Here is a 21,598-nt window from a genome sequence, read left to right on the forward strand (position 1 = left end):
CAGAAAAGGGAGCACAGCGATGGAGGGTTGGAGGGTTGGAGGGATGGAGGGATGGAGGGACGCGAGGGTCAGAGAAGGTGAAAATAACTGTGAGGTAGGCGAACAGGAACAACACGGCTAGAAGAAAGAGGAAGGGGTGAGTAGTCCACAGCGAAGAAAAAAGTGACGAGGCACGAGCGACAAAAGTACGGAAAGAACCAAAGAGAGAAGTAATTGTAAGTAAGAAAAAGATAACAGGCTGGAAGAAGAACGGATGATAACGATGTCCCAGTCGGTACATCTTCTTGTTTTCCACGTATTTCAGCTTTCAGCTTTTCTCGCAGTCCATCGCAATTGACAATGAGAACGATAAGATGGTAGACCGTGGAACGAGAAAATACCGCGTGTACAGGGTCAGGTATCGCGTTTAATACATAATATCATATATTTGTATGTTCGTATGTTCGCTTTGTAAAAGACTATCATTAAAAGGACGACGCGCGGCGGGTACGAAGAGAACAGTTACGCGCGAGTTTAACCCTGTAATCTAAACGGCGGATCTAGCCGGTAATCCCTGGCTCCCGGATTAATCCGACCTCACCGAATTTTCCAGCTCGATAGACGGGCAGCGCGAAAAGGAGCGATGCAACCCTCCTCGATTGGTCATTCCTCGCCTCATGGTAACTGCCTAGTTATCCTGTTACCTCAACGTTCGAATATTCTCAAAGACATCCGTCGTTCTCTCTGGTCGTAAACTCGCAAATCAGAGACAGATTAGGGGGCGAGAACGTTCGGCGTCGGCGTCGGCGTCGGCGTCGGCGTCGGCGTCGGCGTCGAGTCGAGTCGAATTGAGTCGATCATGTCATCGAATTGGAAAATAATATGATAGCATTCCGATACTCTATACAACAATCCGGCGAACGCTGGTGATCTATTGTAGACGTAACACTGCGGACGAGCTACGATATAGAGCCAACATTTATTCAAGTTATATCGCAAAAACTGAAATATCGACTTGGCGAGAAATGGTGGGTGCGGTAGGTTTTGTTGCGCACTCTACGTTTGAGAACGGTGACTCTGAGAATCATACTCGAGTTAGCCTCCGAAGTCGGTAAAGTTACCGAGCTCGAAAGTCTCGCCTTATTACGCATTGAACGATTTCAGTAGTTTAACAAAAAGGCTAAAGAAATACACTATCATTGTTCGCGATACTCGAGAAAAAGAGAAAGATGGCATTGGATCTTTGATTTTTTAATTGTTTCATTCTTAGTTTCAGGACTGTCAATTTTTAATGTCTATACTATACTATACTATACTATACTACAATATACTATATTATACGTCAACCCGGTAGCACTACTTATCCTACAGACGGTCAAGAAAATGAAATCTGTCGAAAAGTTAGTTCACGTACAATCGAAAAATACCTTGGAAAACGTAAATAGGGAAAAAAGGGGTGGTTGAGCAGGCGGCTAGAGATATGCAGATACATCATCGGTCAGCGAGTATCTTTTTCGTGGAGAATCGCGGAAAGCAAGGATGGTGGCGTTACATGGCGCTTTTCCAACAATGCGTTCGCGCTTTTTATCTCCGCGACAAATTCGTATACCGTGCTCACAGCTGATTGGCCAACATTTGATCGATCCGCGCGTATCTTGAACCGCGTACGTTCGCAATCGTATCGACTACGACCGTGCGATCCGACCGATCCTATTTCGTTTCTTTTCGTTTTCGTTTTCGTTTTCGTTTCCGTATGCTTATGCTTCCACCGACGCGACGGCGACGGCGACGGCGACGTCACTCTTGGAATAGTCTCGTGTGCCCTCTTTCCGTTTTTTCCGATCGAATCTCTGGAGAATTTTGTATGGTGCAATCTAGTCAACCCTTCCACGCTTTCAGTGTTTGCGTTGGGCTGCCGAGTACGCAAGCCAACTTGTCGAATTGTTATAGGAGGGAACGATGGGTTTTTCGGACAAGTTTGCGACAAATCACGCGCAGACGTAGATTATTTACGCGTCGAAAATCTTGGACGGGTCTTCGAAGAGACGATTCAAAGGAAGACTACGCCGAAGATCGCCGAGAAAAATGAAATTCTCCCCATTGTACGAAAAGTTTCTCAATTTCGCTGGACGCAACCGATCTTTTATCGTACCGTTAATTAACTGCTTAACAATTTTTCTTAGGCTACGACGTTTAATTTAAACTTTATCAACTAGAGTCTTACACCTCGTCGTGTCGCTGACCTTAACGATCGACGAATTGCGAAGAAAAAGTAGTCCTCGAGTACCTAATCTTTAAGAAATTCTTAAATAATTATCACATATACTATATCTTTCCAAGATTATTCTTTTATAAACGCTGTTTGCACCAATGAAAATATCGCTTGCAAAGATACGACCAAGTTTGCGGTCAATTGTTTCGGAAAACTTGTTTTTTCGAATCACGTCTAAATATCGTACATACACTCGAATCGAATCGAATCGAATCGAATCCAAGTTCTATTCTTTTGCCGCTTACTTTTCGAGACTTGTTCAAACAAATGAAAATATTTGCAATTTCATCGAGTTTTATTATCATCGAAATTTGATCTGGTTTCCGTCCGGTACAAACGCCTCGGTTCGTTTCACTTGGTAACGTAATATTCTGTATTCTGTATTCACCCCGATGTTCGAATCGAAAACGGTAAATGATAAATACGCGGGGAAAACGTTGATTCGCGTGACTTTAATCTCCGCGCGATCGAAGCATTTCCTCGGTTTGTTTCGAATGCCGCTGTTTCTCGACAGATAGGTACAGTCGTACATGCCTACATACGAATATTTACACTGTACGATCGACTAGCTATCGTGTCTCGAAAAGTTGCATCTTAAAAAAAATGAATCTTGTATTTGCTGGCAATACGTCCTTTTGCGAGGAATGAAATGGAAGAGTCGAGCGATTCGTAAGAAAATATAGGGTCAATCTCGTGACCTGGTTACCGCAACGAGAGTCAAGTGCTCGAGACTCGTAACAGTCTGATGTTCGAATATGCTAGTATCGGACATCGTTCGGTGTAGTATGTACAGGTATGTGCGTATAGAGCAGAAAAATAATAATATACACGTGTGCTCCGCAAGAAGGTGATCAATTTCGTACCACTTAAGTATATGCATATGTATATAAAGTGATTCACAGATTCCGGACCAATCCATATATGTATGTTAGTTTCAACAAAAATCTATCGCATGGCATCCCCTCGTCGTCGTCGTCGTCGTCGGCGGCGGCGGCGGCGGCGGAGAGAGTTTGCAGAGAATTAATTCAAAGTAGCGAATCCAACATGGCCCCGACGTCGACGCTGCAGTGCTCCGAATTTCACGTCTTTCGTTCCGATTCGTAATCGGTGGACTAAATCAGTTTTTGTTTTTAGCACGTGAAAACGCATACAAATCCGTACATCAGCCAACCAAACTGCTTTTTGTACTCGTGTCATCGTAAACTCAATTAGATTATTCTCACAATTAGTTGTTTACGTTACGTGTGCCTTTGCTTCGTTTCGTCGAATTTTGTATGATAGCAATCGAAATCGACAATCGATCCAAGTCGAACGAACACGCATCGAAAAAAAAACTGCCTGTAAAAATAAACGAATGAACGAGAATAGCGCATAGTGCGTTTGTTTTTCTCGAACGAAAGCGACATTTTTGACGAACCTACAAACTCCAAAATTTCCCGTTTTTTTGAAAAGATTACACTCGATTAAATTTTAATAAATTACAAACGTTCTATCGCCGCGAATCTCCAAACGACACCAACTAACTCATCATGTGCGATCATTGCTCGTAAGTGTCGAAGCGATTCTGTTCAATTTTAATCTCGCGAAAGGTCAACGAAGCGTTTTTCTGTTTTGCAGAAAAGTTACCAGCCAAAAAGGATACGCGGGTCAAGTGACGTGCAAATGCGAACAGTAAGCGTAATCTTTCGTAACCGTAAACAGTTTCGTGCGTGTCTCGTTGATAATAAAGTTTCTCGCGTTACGTTCACAGCGGCGAGAAAAAAAATGGCGAAGGCAAGGATAAGGACTTTGGCGGATGTTGCTCCAAGAAGTACGATCCCTGCTAGTTGTCGAGTACCGCGACTAAATATTCTACATATGTACATCGGACGAACTCTGCTCCTCCGAACATAGGTGTATAAAACGAGAGAACAATTTTATATCTCGCATGTTTGTTATTGGTTGTTACAATTTAATAACGGCCAACCGCGTAACCGCGAGTCATCGTTTCGGTTAAGCAGAGTTGTATACGATATCTAATTCGATAGGTACATGTGTATGTATATCACGTATAACGTATTCGATACCACGAATACCTGTATGGCCACCAACAAACCGACGCCGACGCCGACGCCGACGCCGACGCGAACGATGCTACGATCAAACTAGCAACGTTCAACCCGAATATGTATTTCTTCGACAGTAGATAATTACGAGTATACCGAATTACGCACTGTGTTCAATGACCAACAGGGCGTGTACCGAATCGTTTTCTAGTCGCGAGAACGCGAAACAAATGTTTTACGTGTTACTCGAACGAATTTAAGAAAAAGGGCTAATCAAAGAATTGTTTACACTCGAGTAGAAAAATATTTGTTCGCGTGGTATCTACCGATATGACTTTTAAGTGATTTGCTTCGAACGAGACGTGGCTAGACGAGACGAGGCAGAGTGTCAGGGTTGAAAGATCGCGAGTCCAACGTCAACTATGGGTTAACCGAATTACTCGACCGAATGTGTGCAGAGAGAAAAAGGCAGTCGGCGGATGTTGCGGTTCCAATTGCTGTGCCGGAACACAGGAAGAAGACGGCTGTTGTACCAGAGGTGGTGCACCAAAGGAACCAAAGCATTGTTGCGCTCATGGAAAGTAACCAGCCCTGAATTTTCTAGTTGGATCGCCTTAAAGAAGGTTGACCCACGAACGGCTCGACCAACAACGGGTAAACGTTATAGAGTTGAACGCCGAGCTTGGCGGCCATACGGGTTTATCAATTTACTAATTTACTAATTCCAAACAAAGTAATCAACGCGTCGCGATCTCTCATAATTTTTTTTGTTGAAATTCGTACATTTAGTTGTTGTTGAAAACGTGTTGTTTTCAGAGCGAGGGAAGCGGCTGGTGGTTGTTGCATGTCCGGTTGCTGCAAGGATAAAGGAAAGCCGAAGGAACCGGAGGCTCCATCGAGGTGTTGCGCCGATAGAAAATAAAGTCGACGAGAATCGGAACCGTTTATTCTCGCACGGAAAATTTATTTCGACATCTCTTTTATATCTATGTAATATATCATAACTTTGATACAAACTTTCGTTCGTAATATTTAAATATGCGTTGTTTCGAAATTTATTTAAATTGGTTGTACACAATTACACGTGTAAGATATCGGATTCGAATGTTTACCGCTATTCCCATTCTCTCTTTGCTCTTTATGCTAGAATATCGCGAACGTGAAAATGTTCACTTTTGAACCAAAGATGATTTTGTCGAATCCTCGAATGTCTTTTTTTTTTCCTCGCTTGATGCCGAAACGATAATTGTATACATACATACGGTGAATAACGATCACCTGTTACGTATACACATATAGCTTGTAGGATACGAATGCAATGAACACAGCAAATTGGCATTTATACATCGACGTTTAATTTGATCGATAAGCGTAGATGCAGTCGTAACTGTTTACGATCGTATATTCCGGACAACATCGAAATTGCCAGAGTATAATGTGCGAGCATTGCAGGTAACTCCGTACATATGTACATATACTTGATTACGCAAATAATTTTTGCTATTTTCTCTATCGAATTTGCATCTTTAAGATTTGTCCGAAATAAATAGCTTGCCCGATCAATCGATGGCCGTCTAGCCGGAATTAGTTGCATATTTTTGCTCCGAATCGTTTAAATGGTTAATCGTGCCTTCTTTCAGTACGTATAAACCGCTGCTGGGAGGATCGACTACGTATCAGCCGAAGAAAAGGCCGACGACCAGCGACACACTGTGAGAGACTCTTTACGTTTTACGATTCCTTTCGATATTCCTCTAGGCTAGGAGCGTTTACGGGAACAACAGAATAAATTTGTCCGAGATAACGAACCATTATCGCTATTTACGACAGGAGAAGCATCAGTGCTGGTGCCAGTGACAGCTGTTGTTCTTGGAGGCAAGGTTGCTGCGGCGGAGGCTGCTGCAACCAAATTAGCTGCTGTTCGACCGAACCGGAACCGGAAAATCGACCGTCCGAAAAAGCACCACCGGTCGGCTATGGTTACGGTTCCGGTTCCGGTTCCGGTTATGGTTATGGTTATGGTTACAGCCAGTCTGGAATGACGAGCTACCCCTTGGAAATGACTGGTAAGGTCCATCATATTTCCAACGAATCCGAAAATTTCGATCTAAACACACCGAATTGTAATCGGTATCGGGTACCTCTTTGAGACACACTCCAGAGATCGAGTTACATTATTTGCAAGTTTCTCGAGCAAAGTATACCAAACACTTGTACATCTATACCGTATCTTCTTTCGGTCGTCGCAACCCACCATATCGATTTCACGAGCCACCGATGCGATGGGTCGCGAGCAGTTTGGAAAATACTGCTGTAGGGGGTGTCCCAAATATGCGATACGATCCGACAGCAGAAGGTTGTCCTTAGATTTGTGGTGTGCATTTTTCGGTATCGAGATCGAGATCGAGATCGAGACCGGATATAATCTATCTTTTCGTACTCTACGACTAAAACTAATCACCGTGATATAATTCGCGAGAAAAATGCTATTACGCAGCCACCGACACGGTCACATCGATCTCGACGAGATTTCCAACAACCGTCTGCGCGCGTTCTTCAGCGGATAACTGGATAACGTGCCGCAAACATTTTCTCGCGCGTTAATCGATTACTAAACATAAGCGCAGTTTACTCGATTTTTTTTCTTCGGCAACCTCCTTAACCGGAATTTTGTTTGTTATCAGGCTTCGCAACGCAGGAAAAAGTGCCGTGCGTCAACATTGCGAAAAAGATACCGATGTGTTTCGGAGGCGAGTGCAAAGATACCGAGGAATGCGAGAACCGTGAAAGCGACTCGGCACCGAGACAATCGGACCGATGAAATAGATGAAACGAGACAAATGCGGAGATGGAAACTCCAGGAGCACATTTTCCTCGGAACGGAAGATTGAAAATATTCGGCAGTTCCTTAAAATTTCGAAAACGATCCATATTCAAAGGAAACGGGCAACGATTGAAACAAAATTTACTCGACGATAACGAGCAACCAATCAGAGTTCTACCGCGCAATTATCGTACTGGCGAACAAAGATATTCGTTTGTCGTTGTCTCGTAACGTAAACGGAACGACTGTTTGGCGACAAAGAAAATTCAGGATGGAAGCGTTTAAGAAATAAAGCAGATCGTTCGGAAACCGATCGGTTTGCTCCAGTTTATCCTTAGCGTTTAAGAAATCGGTATCGTTAACAAGGGTAAAAGAGTATGACGCGATGGAGCGCTAACGATGCGACGAGAGGCCGCGATATCGATAACCCCCGATGCACGCCATCAATTTCTTCCCAAAGTCGGGAAACTTGTAACGAGGCGAATAACCGCGGCTCGTCTTGGCGATGCAAGTCACCGATATATACTTGGCATTATTGCCTACTCTTTCCATGTTCAGAAAATAGACGGATCCGTTCATTTTTGCAACGCAACGTCGCAATGTCGCAACATCGATAAACCTTGTTAAAAGCTTTTAAATACTCGGATGATAAAGACAAGTAAAATATGTTGTATGTTCGTGGCGCCTGCAGTAAGGAACAGTGGGAAAAAGGTGCAGTGAGACGCCCTATTGCGTGAGCATGGAAAGGGCGTCGCGGTGAGGGTGCTGTTGCACGCGAAGCGCAAGCGCCAATGGGAACAGAGGTTTGGGGCCACGCGGCGGCACCAGTCGCTCCTCTCAAATCGCGAAACACGTCCCGGCGCCCTCGAGGACGAAAATCGCGAGTCCAGCTCTCTTTTTTTCTCTCTCTTTCTCTTTCCGCGCGCCTCTCTCTCTCTCTCACTCACTCACTCACTCACTCACTCACTCACTCACTCACTCACTCACTCACTCACTCACTCACTCACTCAGTCACTCACTCACTCACTCACTCACTCACTCACTCACTCTCTCTCTCTCTCTCTCTGTGCATGTGTGTACGCGCGTGTGCTTGATTTTTCCACCAACACCACCACTTCCACCTGCTACTTCGACTCTCTGTTTTTCCCATCGTCGCGAGTTATCCGAACAATCGCGTCGTGTACGTATACGGGTTAAATCCAGAGGTAATCGTCCATTCTGACATGTGACCCTGAAACTTGTCCTATGGTCTGTCGTCGCGATCCGACGACGACGACGACGACGACGACAACGACAACGACAACGACGTCGCCGATGAAAACGACAGACGACGACTCCGATGTGATGCGATTCGGGAAAATTTCGCGGCATCGTTGACGCAAAGCGATTCGAGGATCGAGCGACCTTGAGCACATTGCGATCGGATACAACGCGCACGAGCGGTTACGCGACGAGAAACGACGAATGATCAACGTGCTTCTCGGCGGAGAGGTCCCGACGGAGAATGGTTTCTCCTTCACGAGGCAAACCTTTTCTTCGACGGCGACGAGGCCAATCAATTCTGGACTAGCTCGGATATCGTACGAGCCGTTTTTCGACCAAACGTCTCTTACTCCTAGCTCCTCGTGCAACAATTTTTTTTTACGCGTGCAAGATTGAACGTTTAGCGTGGATCGAGACGAATCGTGTAACCTCGCGGTCGCGCAAACGCGTAGCGTTACACTCCAAATGGTTAACGTTCTTTCGTTAATTGCAAACAATTTGATTCTTATCGTGATCGGCCTATTTACCGAGAATCTCTCGAGATCGGTCAACCTTCCGACGGCGACGACCGAGACTCGGTTGCTCTTCGATGTTTATTCTCGTGTTGAGATCGGTTGTCCGTCGCGTGTTCGAAGCAAAACTTTGTTCGGAATCGGAATAACGGATAGTTTGTACGTTTCAAGTTTAAAACGTCTTGGATGGAAGATCCAAAATATCATGAGAAGAAGAAATCGCGGTGGATACTCGAGTTTTATTTCGTTTCGAGTCGTTTCGCCGAGACTAAAGTTTCCACGAAAAGTTTTCTACTCGTCCGAGAAATTTTCCCGCTTGCTCGTTACGCGGCGTTCCGCGAGGCCCCACCGAAAGGTTTATCGCGGAGTGGAAATCGATAAATGGATCGGAGCCTCGGTTTCGTTCCGAGTTCCTTTCGAAATGTAACATTGTTAGGGCGTACGCGTTCGAATTGCTCCGCCTGCTCCGAATCAGATTTATTCTTCGTCGAAACTGGCCAGAATCGGTATGCGTTTCGATGCTCGATCGTCGAGGAGTAGAGGAACCACTGCGCGATACAAATACAGAAACACGACTAGACGAACAAGCACGAGCAATTTGTATTTCTATCTGAATCGCGTCGATGGAAAATCCTCTTTCGAGCTCATTTCCTTGTTATCGGCCGGCCGCGGCCACGGCCACGGCCGTGTCGCGCCGGTCAACCCTTGCCGCGCGATATCGTAACGTTCGGTGTTGTTCAAGGAGGGAGAAACGCGAAAGACGCGTCGCCAACGAGATGGACCAGAAACAGGAGGACATCGGAAAACGGTGAACGAAGAAAGAATCGCGAAACGGATACGAGAGATTATTTGGAACGGAAGTTGGGTGCGAGGATCGAGGTTGGAGAGGAGTCGTTCGACTCTCGTCGGAAAACCTCGTATGTATCTCGAGGGCAACCGGAAGAGCTTGCGGAGACATTTGTCCGCGTGCAAATACGGTGCGTTTAGATCGACTAATTCGTCTTCGATTGACGCGTTATCTCGAGTGGGATTATCGAGTTACCATGTGGAAAAGCACGATCGGACGCGCAATGTGCGCTACGTAGGTGTCGCGTGTGTTGACCGAGACGAGAACCGTTGATCGTCGGTGATCGTAGTGTTTGGGTTCTTTGTGCCGAATGAATAGCCAATTTCCCAATTGAAAAATATAGTCGCGAATACCGTATACCGTAATCGCGAGGCCATTACCACGGAACTAAAATACTTTCCTCCTTCCAAAACGATACATCCGTCCAGTGCAAACATCTCGAGAGACAACGAAGGCCGAATAACGCAATCCACAGGATTTCGAAGACAGGTAACGCTCGACGAGTTCCCTATTTTTTCTGCAACGCAAAGTCGAGCCGAGCTGACAATAAGTCGAGTCGAGTCGAGTCGAGTCGAGTCGGCTGGCTTTCTTTGCGGAGATCTTATCCTCGACGGGCGCGTACGCGTAACGGCCGTGGGCCTTTCTCCAACCTCTCAATCACCAAACCAATCGTTAAATCGTTAATCTTTTCCTTAAGGGAAATAAAAGTACTCGATATGAGACGACGATTTGTTTACGAATCTCGAAGCCGAAATCAAACCCGAAGAAATTGTCCGTGATCGGAAGGGTAGAGGGTGGCTGGCTGCCTTTTACGCTCCATCCCATCGAGTGCTCTCGACGATGGCGCTCCAGATTTTTCGCGACGATAGCGCATCGATTCCGAAACTTGGCGACGCGACATCGATGCGATGGGAAGAAACGTTTTCGTGGTTCCATTAAGCGAGATCGGGCTAATATCGTTGGGAATGGGAGCCAATCGGGTTAAGTGATTTTCAAGTGCCGTCGATCCAAGAATCGCCCCGAAAAATGTTTGCCGTCGCGGCCGATTCGATCCAAGATACGATTAACCGCTCAGCTTTACACACGTATACGTTATTCGCATCCTGTATATCCTCGGGACTTGCTTGTAAACGTCTTGACGCAACGCAACTCGCCAACTTATAAATTTGCACTGCAAACTTTCGCACTACATCCGACACGGGCAAATTTTCCGCGCGAAGGGTCTACGCGAAACGGAGTTTCGAGTTTCGAGGCTCGCAAGGTTTTCCTGGCCCGTTCGATAGCCGATAAAGCATAATATACGGATACGCGGGCCAACGCCAGCCATATACCGCCAACAGGGAATAGAAATTTTGATCGCATGAAATTTATGTGACTCGAGCTCCAGTTTCCGAGACTATTAATAATATAGTGGCAGATTTGAAAATATTTCCTCGAGAAACTTTCGTTAACCGTTTGGTGCGTGACGCAGCCCTACCGGTAGACACTCTATTCTCGCTTCTTTGCATACATTATACGTATATGTATGTCGCAAGAATAGATGACTGTTTCCACAGCGAAGTAAAAGTGGAAATGGAAATCCATCGAAAGCGATAGCATAAAACAGCCTGGCGATGAACCGGGCCGACGCGACGCTTGGCCATTGACACTGGATGACTTCCGGTGTGCGAGGAACAGCCGGTCAGTCAATCTCTCAATTGGCACTAGCGTAATCGAGCCTCGTAGATCCCTCGTTAATGGCAACGGTTCCCTTAACAGCCGATAATCGCCGGCTCTTGGCTGGCTGTTACGCACACGCGAAACCATCGAGGCAACCATTTGATGCGTCTCGTTCTCGTTCTCGTTCTCGTTCTTGTTCTTGTTGGTAAAAGTACCGAATTCGCGAGCTTCGACGGTACGTTCTACGCAGCAACTTTTTCGTCAAAGAGCAAACGACGAAAAACGACGAAAAACGACGATATCGTTGCCGTAGCATCAATGGATTCGGTTCGAAGCTTCAGAGGGAGACCCGTTCTCGAACCATGTGAACGTGAGCATCTCTATGCGACGGATCTTGGAAACGTAAATCGAGAGATGACCGCGAACAGAGGAGAAAAACAAACTCCCTCGAAACACTAAGCTAGGCTTAGATACGAACAACGTCATCTTCGAAAGGTTCTGCGGCTGGTACAGCGATAGATTGGCTAACTTTGTACGGTGTCGTAATCACCGCCTCGGAATTCTCCAACTGTGCAGAATCATGGTATGTCTCTTTGCTTTATCGCGAGTTAACGATGAATCGTGTATCATTCGATGAATAAGAAATTGTCGACGTACAATGGATAAACCATTTCATAGCTAAACCAGCTATGCCAGTTATGTTTACCCGATCATTTTAAACGAACACGATACCAAAGTTCGTGTCGGTGACTACTCGAACCTTGGACGAGATTATTTTCACCTCTCTTGTTACTTGTACTTACTTTCCGTATACTGATCGTTCGGCGTAAACTTTCGACCACGCTAAACAAGTTTCTCGAAGCCGTCGCCAACTCCAAAGTTTATCCACTCGATCGGATCTTGATGCTTCGTTCCAGCTCTTTATTTTAAAGCAACGACTAGATCGAGTTCCACGATGAGAAGAAAAGAGAAGAGGAAAGGAAAAGAAACGTGTTGAGCAATTCCTCGATCGTAACGTTAAACGAAACGGGAACCAACGAACGGCCTACACCTATGTATAGCGTAAGAATACTCGCGTATGCAAATCGGCTCGAATTCCTATCTCATTTTCCGTTCGCTCTGCTTTTCTTATCTGTTATAAGCGTGCATCCAAAGGATATTGTTGCAAACAGCGCGGATAGAATGGGAATTAGGTTGGTACACGAATCAGACCTTCTCCCCTTTTCACCTTCCGTCGAAAGTAACGACTTTGCGCCCCAGACACGTTCCTATTATCGTTTCCTGAGTACGATACGCGACACAATTCGGATCCATTCGGCGAAATCAATTTGAACATTTTTAAATCTCCATAAAAGTTGTATCGATATTTAGTTTTTAGTTTCTACGGTGGCAAGCATCATCGATTAGGTTGCTTTCTCCGATCTCGAACGAATAGTTGAGCATTCGCAGCAGAACGGAATATCGTATCTTATAGTTGATGGGTCAAATGTTGGCGGAGTTTGAAAATTTTGGTGAAACTCGTTGTAAGAAAGTACGATGAAAATCGTGTCGTTTAGTTAACGGGATTAATTACGGACACGCGATAAGGAAACTTACAAGTTAGAGTTCGTCAAGTCTCGCAATAAAGCAATGGTTACGGTTTCGTAAGGTGGCCGGCATCGGCATCGGCATCGGCATCGGCATCGGCATCGGCATCGGCATCGGCACCGGTGTGGCGCGCAGCGTAAGGGTGCGTGACTCGCCTGACGAGCATATACTCGCTTCGTTACTCGGCGAATAATTTTTCCAGGGGTGGTCGCGGTTACGCCTTCCACGACCTCGGCCAGCCGACCGAGGAAAAAAAAGGTCGTTTATAAAAAGCACAGTTTCCAAGGTGTGCAAATAATTACGTACACGGTTTACGGTAACAGCTCGTTCGCGCACACGCGTAATCTTACATCGGTGACAAAGTTGCGAGATTTAGAAATTTAGAGCTTTCGAGAGTTTAGCTCCATCTTTGGAGAGAACGAATGTCAACTCTGAAAGACGAAGCGTTTTTCAACTATTAGTGAAGGAGAATTTCGTAAACTCACACGTATACACCGTGGCCGTTTGTTTGTCATGGATTTGCCAAGCGATCGCAACAAGTCGCGAAACGAGTCACAGTGGAAATATGAATGCTTGATGTACGCGTACCGTTGCGTTACGTCGCGTCGCGTCGCGTCGTTGAAATTTCAAAGTTCTCGATCGGGGAAACCTTTACATTTGCAAAGACTTTACTTTACTACTTTTGTAAGACTTTACAAAACTTTTCAACGCGATCGCTTCTCGTTCTTACCGCGGGAGTCGGGACACGCGGGCTCGCGAGTAATAGCAACCGATATTGGTCAGCCACGAACGTTGCCATGCCGCGCCATGCCGCGCCGCCAATTTATATTCACGTCCCATCACTCGTAACAGTCGTAACGTCTCCGTCAAAGAATATCGCATTAGTCGGGAGGAAGCGAATATCGTAGTTTGGCTGGTATCCGTAGCTAACAGATCTCGTAACGGATCTCGTTCGTCTGTTACGTAACGATCAAGTTCAACAAACGGTATTTTTCGTGCATAGTCGAAATGGCGCGCTTGTGTTCGTTGCCAACGATGATAACTAATAAACAATGGACGACCATGAATAGCTGTCGTGGTGTGCGTTTCGGAACAGACCGTAAATAAAACCGTAAGCCGACAACTCGGGAAATGGTGCGCGATAGAAAAACAAAGTTCGCTATTATGCGTCTGGTTGTTAATCCGATTCTTAGCAGCCCCTCGGAGATATTTGTTGCTCGCTCTCGTATTACGAGCTTTATTCGTTTACAACCGATCGCATTTCATGCTCGAAAGTTTCGCGTTTTTAGGTATTCGCGGCGCTCTGACAATGAGAGCCTCGTGCAAGAATGGTTCGACATCCTATATGCGCCAAGGCAGGAATTCAATTGGTCGATGGGCCAAATAATTGATTTCTTTCGACGGAATCGAAATGCGATTAAACGATTTACTGTTTTTGTCGGTAGGATCGGGGTAACTGTGCCGGAGTTTGTACAGAGGAAACGTTGCGACTCAGCGGTGGAAATTTTCCGCATCGAACCAAGCCTCGATATTTCACAGGAATTCGAGATACACTCGTAAATGGAAATAGTTGGCCGGGTTGCGTACAACTGTTGTGCTCGGGCTTGATTGGCTTAAGCTCGCGCGAACAATTACGTTTTAATTAAAATGATCTCGAACGGTAGCGAGGATTGCAGTTTGCCACCGTTCGAGTTGCGAACAATTACTTGCGCGACATTTAAGATCCCGTAATCCTCGTGTTCGCGTCAAAGACAACGACAACAAACATACGTAATTGTACAAAATATTTCTGTATTTCTTTATCGAGTAACAGCATTCGCATGCGACCAAGACAGTCTCGATCCACGAGCGATCCTTCTTCGCCTGGCAACTGGTGTATCAGTGGTCTCGAATTCGGACAGATACCATAAGCAACAAGTGAAACATTCAGAAACTCGTTAACGACTCGACGATATTTACATAAACGAATATCGATTTCCGTCAATGAAAATCGTGTTTGTGGACGGAACTAAAATTTCACTTCACTGACTCGATATATTTCTGCATTCCGATCAAGGTCTAGTTCCGATCGAACTTTGTATCCAAAAAAAAAACTTTGGAAACCATCTCCTATCGTTGCACACTTTTTGATAATATTGATACTTTATTTACGGGCAATATGGCCTTGATATCAAATACAATCCAATAACATTGAAAAGAAACGGAGTTTTCCAGATTATTTATCGAATCGTGGATTATTAGCGCGACATCGACACTTGGAAGGAGATGGTAACGCGAGAAACGAAGCGAAAAGAGAAAGAGATAAAGGGGAATGCGATCGAAGGAGTGGCAAGTTTTCCTCGCAAATTTCAGCTTCAGCATTTTCATTTTCATTTTCATTTTCATTTTCATTTTCATTTTCACTCGCAACGTTGGAAGAAATCGCTGAAAATGCTGGCGAGTTTCCAAAATCGACTCGCACACACGTGCACACACGTACACACACGTTCAAACTCGCAAGGGTCAGGCAAAGCAACGCGACGCGTTTGAATTCATAGTTGCCGCAGTAATTGTTATAAATTCTTGGTGACATTGTTCGCAAAAGTGCGAGAATACGCGTCCTACGGTTTGGCATCGGCTGCACCCTTCGAACGACGGGGCGTTCGAGTTACGTATCATCGTTTCTCTTCTTAATTTAATCGAGTGTTCGGCTATAGGACTTTTCATATGAAAAAATGATACTTGTTAGTCGAACGAATGTATCTACGGTGTAACTGTATGTATAAAAGTGGGCAGGCAGATAGGTACCGTTGAAAATAATCGATACAACCAGCGCAGCGTCGCGGACGGAACAGCTTGGGATAAGTTTGCGCGCGAACTCGATCGATGCGATCGTTAATTTGCTTGGCTATTTACACGTCAACGGGAGTAAATAAAATCAAGTCGGAAATCCTGAGGGTAAACACGGACTTTGAACTTTGGCGCTTCGCGTCGCGTCCGTTCGTGTTTACCAAATTTTTACCAGCGATTTTTATCGTATTTGTGCGAGAACAAAAAGATACAGTGTTTAGAATCGACTCGATTGTAAATCGATCGATAACGGTGCTTTCGGCACACGATCTCGAAACATTTGCCAAGATTCGCTTGCATTCGAGAATCGACAAACTCTAGAAGAGAATAGCTGAGAAATACACGCGTATACTCTCAAGATAGACTACACCCTATCGAATCGTTTCTATTATCGAGACGACGTCGACGTCGAACAAAGAAGAAAAACCCCGACAAAGATTTTGCTTTTAACAGAGAGAGAGAGAGACAGAGAGAGAGAGAGAGAGAGAGAGAGAGAGAGAGAGATTTTTTCGCAGCAAAGCTGCTCGTGCTACTCTCGGCACGACGGTTCGAGATCGATCACGGTTATCCTTTAAATCTGCAAAAGCAATAAAAGATCGCATATGCCGCGAATACCAACGAGAAGAAACCTAGGTATCCCGATGAAACGAATCGATCGTTTCTCGAAAGTTGACAGAATGCACGTTCGTGTTTGTCGCCGATAAAGAGACTCGACGATTCGGTGAATTAGAATCTGATAGTTTGGCCGAACGCGTCGAACGTCAACGGGAAAAAGGAAAAGTGAAAAGGGAAAAGGAAGAACCGTGCGCAACATTGAACGCGGGTCCAAGTTAATGGAATAGCTCAAACAGCGACTTATAAACAAGAATATCGCGACGAAAATGTCTGGAGCGTCGAAAATGTCCACCGTGAAATACACCGGTGCTCGGGAAGATTTGCGATACGGGAGTCTGTTCGCAGTTCGATTTACTCGTCCGGAATCTCTGTTTCTCGGTGAGCAAAGTACTATACCGTATGTACAAGAGCGTTGCATTTTAAACGGTTTGCGCGAATATCGTCGAAACGACTGCCGACAGCATAAAACGTACATTTCAAGATGTAAACGACTCGAGCGAGGCGTTCGCGATTACGCAAGAATACTTATCGAGACGATGTACGCGTATAAATGAATTTCAAATAAAATCGAAAACGATTCGCCGAAGCGAGTACGAGTAAAGTTTCTCGTAACTTGGAGCTAGTTTCTCCCGACCCTTGATCGCGATTTAATTAGTTGGTCGTGGCAACGATCGGAATTTCGATGCTGTCTCGACTCGGCGCGGCGGACTTGGATTAATTGAAATTGTTCGAGAACCCCCTTGAAACTTGAAACGAATAACGAAACGCGCGACTACTATTTAATAATCGGATCGACTGATACGTAAGTTTTTTGAATGGCGCGCGACAGTTTTCAACCGAGACAACTCTCGAAATACACCATTGCTTGCACGCGTACTTACGTCAAGTTACGGTCGACTTGAAAGCGATTCGCCGAATAATCCGAAACCGCGTGGTATTTCGTCGATTTACCAACTAATCGAGTCCTAATCGAGTAAGCTTCAATGGTACGGTTTACGGTACCGCGAACTTTCGACAAGTGTTCTCGAAGGTATCCGAGCGAGCTCGAGTACTTGAGCGTCACTTTACGAGCACTCGCACCACGTACATCTACATGTACATTGCACACGCGTGCGCATTAGAAATTGCAATTTCGAGTCAATTCTAACGCGAGATTGGTAGATACGTTTCAGCCGACGGCGTAGTCGTTCTAGTAACCGTTCGCGAAAAGCTGTCCGATGTCTGACAACCAGTAGGCAAACTTTAGTAACGCGTTCCATTAATCGCAAAGGAACAAGGATTCCGCCGGCGCCGAAGTATAAAAATCTATCGCGATGAAATATGTACGAGTCGAACGAAAACGGAACGGTTCTCCGAAGGAACGAAACTGTATCGAAAAAATGATTTCTCTCGGGTAGCGGGGAATATCGCGAACGAAGAATAAACAAGGTTCACTTGTTTTCGGCGCAAAAGAATCGTTCGATTCGCGTACGAAACACGAAACATGAAAATACAAAAGACGCGCGGCAGCCGACAACGATGATGCAAAGTTTATCGGCCCTGACACGTGTTACGACGACAAACGCGTCGCCGTGCCCGCGTCCGCGTCCGCGTCCGCGCCCGCGCCCGCGCCCGCGCCGCGCCCGCGCCGCGGCGACGCCGACGGCTACGATGACGTAGAAGGGGTGTGAACGAGACAAAATCCGAGGCTCGGTGTTTACCCGACTAACCCGTGCTACATCCCAGCATCGGTCGTTCGAGGATCGAAACAACCCCTTTGATCAAGTACCGGTAAACATTCGCCCAGGTCACGGATGAAAGCCCGTCCGTGTTTCCAAGCTCCGGTCTGGCCACGAAATCAGAGAGCCCTCCGTTCCACCGGTTTCTCCCGCCTCTTTATCCACGCTTCTCGCCGCTAAATATAGTCTCGCGATGTATTGTACGCCGCTAAAAAAATTGCTAAATCGTTTCCAGCTACGCGACGGCGACGGCGTCGGCGTCGGCGTCGTTTGAGCAACCAGCACTGTCGAATGTCGAATGATCGATAATTCGGGGGACAGAAACATTTTTCGAGCATTTTAGCCAAAGAGACGCGGATATTTTTTCTTGCTCGATTCCTAGAACAGAAATAGAAGACAGCTCGTGCTATCACGAACCTTTTCGTTTGTTTCAGATCGGGTCCAGAAGACGCCGCGCCGTTGCTGGTTAAAAATAAGAAAAGAAAAGAAAAGAAAAGAAAAGAAAAGCAAAGAAAAGAAAAGCAAAGAAAAGAAAAGAAAAGAAAAGAAAAGAAAAGAAAAGAAAAGAAAAGAAAAGCGTGCCAAAGTGAAACAGCAAACTCGTTCATCGAGGAGGTTGTTGCGAATAAGAAAAGTTGGAGACTCGATGCTCGCGTAGAAAGCGTGCGCGTATAGAGTCGAATTTGTAATTCGCTAAAGAAAATGAGACGGCAGAGAGAGAGAGAGAGAGAGAAAGGAATCAGGAGAAGGAAAGGTGGCTTGGAGGAATCGGCACGGGCGGCTTAATAGTCTGATAGTCTGATAGGCTGATAGGCTGATAGGAGCGCGAGCTGCGAATGAAAAAGCGCGCGAGAGCGTTGGCCGGGTCTCGCGAGGACGAAAAATGAACGAAAGCGCGGTCTACCTACTCGGATCGGAACAAGAGGTAATCGTGCCGAGTAAACAGCTGAACAGAAGCTTTTACAGCGGCAGCTATCCGTCGCAGAATAGCAGTTACGAGGATCTGTGGAACCTAGCCACGGACAGAGCCGGTTTAGCGATAGTTTTGTTCGTATTCTCGGTGGCCACCGTATTCGGTAATACGTTGGTGATCCTGGCGGTGGTCAGGGAAAGATACCTTCACACGGCAACCAATTATTTCATCACGTCGTTGGCGTTCGCAGACTGCCTAGTCGGGCTGGTGGTGATGCCGTTCAGCGCGATCTACGAGGTGCTGGAAAACCGGTGGCTGTTCACGCACGACTGGTGCGACGTTTGGCGATCGTTGGATGTGCTCTTCTCGACTGCGTCCATTTTGAACCTGTGCGTCATCAGCCTAGACCGTTACTGGGCGGTCACCGATCCGTTTACTTATCCGAGAAGAATGACCAGAAGACGGGCCGCTATTTTGATCGGCATCGTCTGGATCTGCTCGAGCGCGATCTCGTTTCCGGCTATCGCTTGGTGGAGGGCGGTAAGAACGGAAGAGGTGCCGGAGGACAAGTGTCCATTTACCGAGCACCTGGGCTACCTGATTTTCTCCTCCACTATCAGCTTCTACGTGCCGTTATTCGTGATGGTGTTCACCTATTACAAAATCTACCGAGCCGCCGTGATTCAAACGAGAAGCCTCAAGCTGGGCACCAAACAGGTTATCATGGCCTCCGGTGAATTGGAGCTCACTCTGAGGATACATCGAGGGGGCGGGACCAACACGGACGCTAGGCATCTCTTCCGGACCGCTTCGAGCACACCCGAGGATCTGCAAGATCTCGAGGAACCGCTGACGGCGATACAGAACAACTGTCTAACCAGAGTACCATCAACGAGGATCACGAAGCAGCATTTGGGAAAAAATTTTTCCCTCTCGCGCAAGCTAGCCAAATTCGCCAAGGAGAAGAAAGCCGCCAAGACTCTAGGGATCGTGATGGGCGTCTTCATCATTTGTTGGCTGCCGTTTTTCGTCGTGAACCTTTGGTCGGGTTTTTGCACGCAATGCATATGGCAGGAGGAAATCGTGTTTGCCGCCGTCACGTGGCTCGGTTGGATCAACAGTGGAATGAATCCAGTTATTTACGCTTGCTGGAGCAGAGATTTTAGAAGGTGAGTCGAGTCGAGTCGAGTCGAGTCGAGTTCTTCTCCCACTATACTTCTCTTCTATCGATCGAGTTTCGAGATTAAACGAAATCCCCAACCCACCTTACGTTCACACGGTGATAATCGACAATAATCGATTCTCGTGTTCTTCCGGTTTCTTAGCAAACGGTAACGTTATTTTCCACGGAAAACAGTTTCTCTGGAGACACGCGAGAATAAGCGCCAGCTGCATCGACGACGCGATGCCGACGCCGACGCCGACGCCGACGGTACGCGTCGAAACGAAACGAACCAAGTCCGTGGCCTCGAGGGCTCGAGGCTCCTATTAAATCGCTGTCGGGTATCACAAAGTAATCTCCGCGATCGAGGATCCGTCTAGACGGAGATCAATTTCCCGAGAAGAACCGTGCAGCGGAAAATTTCCGAGCAACGTCTGCGTCGTTTCGGAAATTATTCCAAACGAATCGTTTGATCGAGCCAATTGCGACTCGCCAAAGACTTGCCATGGTCCGGACGATCGAACAAGTATTTTCGATTAGTCCAACGTACCGTGTACGACGTACGATATCGCGCCAACGGTGACGACGACGGTCACGGTGGTTCGAACAATCGAAAAGTCTTTGTTTTATTGCGACGCATTCACCCTGAAGCGACAAATCACCGGCGAGCTTCCGACGTTGGCGTTTCGCGAATGGATGCACCGTGAATAATTGGCGACGAAGGTACAGGAGAAAGCGGAAGGCATGCAAATAACACGAATTTAATTATACGCGACGCTGCACATATTCGCGAAACCTACCGAGACAACAAGTTGGAACACGAAAATTCTTTCTTGAAATAAATTTTCCACAACCGGAAAATTGTCAACGTTATTCCAACGATCCCCGTTGTCTCTTTAATCGAGTCCTGCTTAAGGATGTACGTCGCTAACCTTTTCCAACGCTCCGACAACATTTTTCCAAGCCTCCCTAACTCGTCGCGCACGCGACCGAATCGTCGAATCGATACGGCCCGAGTCGTTTCATCGATCTCGGGCCTTCCGGTTACGAGAGGAAACGAGATCCCCTCCAACAGATTTTTCATAAAGTCGTTTCGCTCGAAAGCGAGTAACCAACCGGCTACGGCTGTCCCAACCACGTCGGGGCTGTGCTCGAGTAATACGATCTAGTGATAAATGACGACAACGTTTGGTGATAAATAACGTGGAAACCTGTGTAGAGACAAAAAAGGGAACGTAAGCGAAACAGTGGTAAACGTGCTACGGAAAAATGATAGACTATGGAAAGATATATAATTTTCTCTTTCGCGAGGAAACTATTATTCCACGGCATTACGTCAAACAATAAGAATGTTACATACGTTTTATTTTAGC

The 21,598-nt window shown here is 46.2% G+C and overlaps 3 protein-coding genes across 8 annotated transcripts in view; all 3 read left to right on the forward strand.

The window, feature by feature from the left end:
• The first annotated feature begins 3,780 nt into the window (after window positions 1–3,780).
• LOC128875210 (uncharacterized) lies at window positions 3,781–5,319 on the forward strand. The gene is made up of 4 exons (XM_054120597.1): window positions 3,781–3,797; window positions 3,869–3,922; window positions 4,002–4,061; window positions 5,113–5,319. The coding sequence occupies exons 1-4, from the start codon at window positions 3,781–3,783 to the stop codon at window positions 5,216–5,218; spliced, it is 237 nt and encodes a 78-aa protein (XP_053976572.1). The 3' UTR covers window positions 5,219–5,319.
• A 412-nt stretch (window positions 5,320–5,731) lies between these two features.
• On the forward strand, window positions 5,732–7,229 carry LOC128875520 (uncharacterized). The gene is made up of 4 exons (XM_054121153.1): window positions 5,732–5,748; window positions 5,937–6,008; window positions 6,127–6,362; window positions 6,981–7,229. Exons 1-4 carry the CDS (start codon window positions 5,732–5,734, stop codon window positions 7,115–7,117), a joined length of 462 nt encoding a protein of 153 aa, XP_053977128.1. The 3' UTR covers window positions 7,118–7,229.
• A 703-nt stretch (window positions 7,230–7,932) lies between these two features.
• Window positions 7,933–21,598, forward strand: part of LOC128874683 (dopamine receptor 2) — a 28,410-nt gene continuing 14,744 nt past the window's right edge. Inside the window, exons 1-3 of one of the 6 annotated variants that reach the window (XM_054119626.1) lie at window positions 7,933–8,325; window positions 9,638–10,231; window positions 18,585–20,232. In XM_054119626.1, coding sequence (XP_053975601.1) covers window positions 19,034–20,232 — 1,199 coding nt within the window. In that variant the 5' untranslated portion in view covers window positions 7,933–8,325; window positions 9,638–10,231; window positions 18,585–19,033. Of the gene's footprint in view, window positions 8,326–9,637; window positions 10,232–11,768; window positions 11,985–16,328; window positions 16,811–17,579; window positions 18,203–18,584; window positions 20,233–21,598 lie in introns of those variants that run through there. The other 5 variants (XM_054119629.1, XM_054119627.1, XM_054119628.1 and 2 more) reach the window with 5 other exon arrangements.

Source organism: Hylaeus volcanicus, chromosome 4 (genome assembly GCF_026283585.1).
Source record: "Hylaeus volcanicus isolate JK05 chromosome 4, UHH_iyHylVolc1.0_haploid, whole genome shotgun sequence".
NCBI lineage: Eukaryota > Metazoa > Arthropoda > Insecta > Hymenoptera > Colletidae > Hylaeus > Hylaeus volcanicus.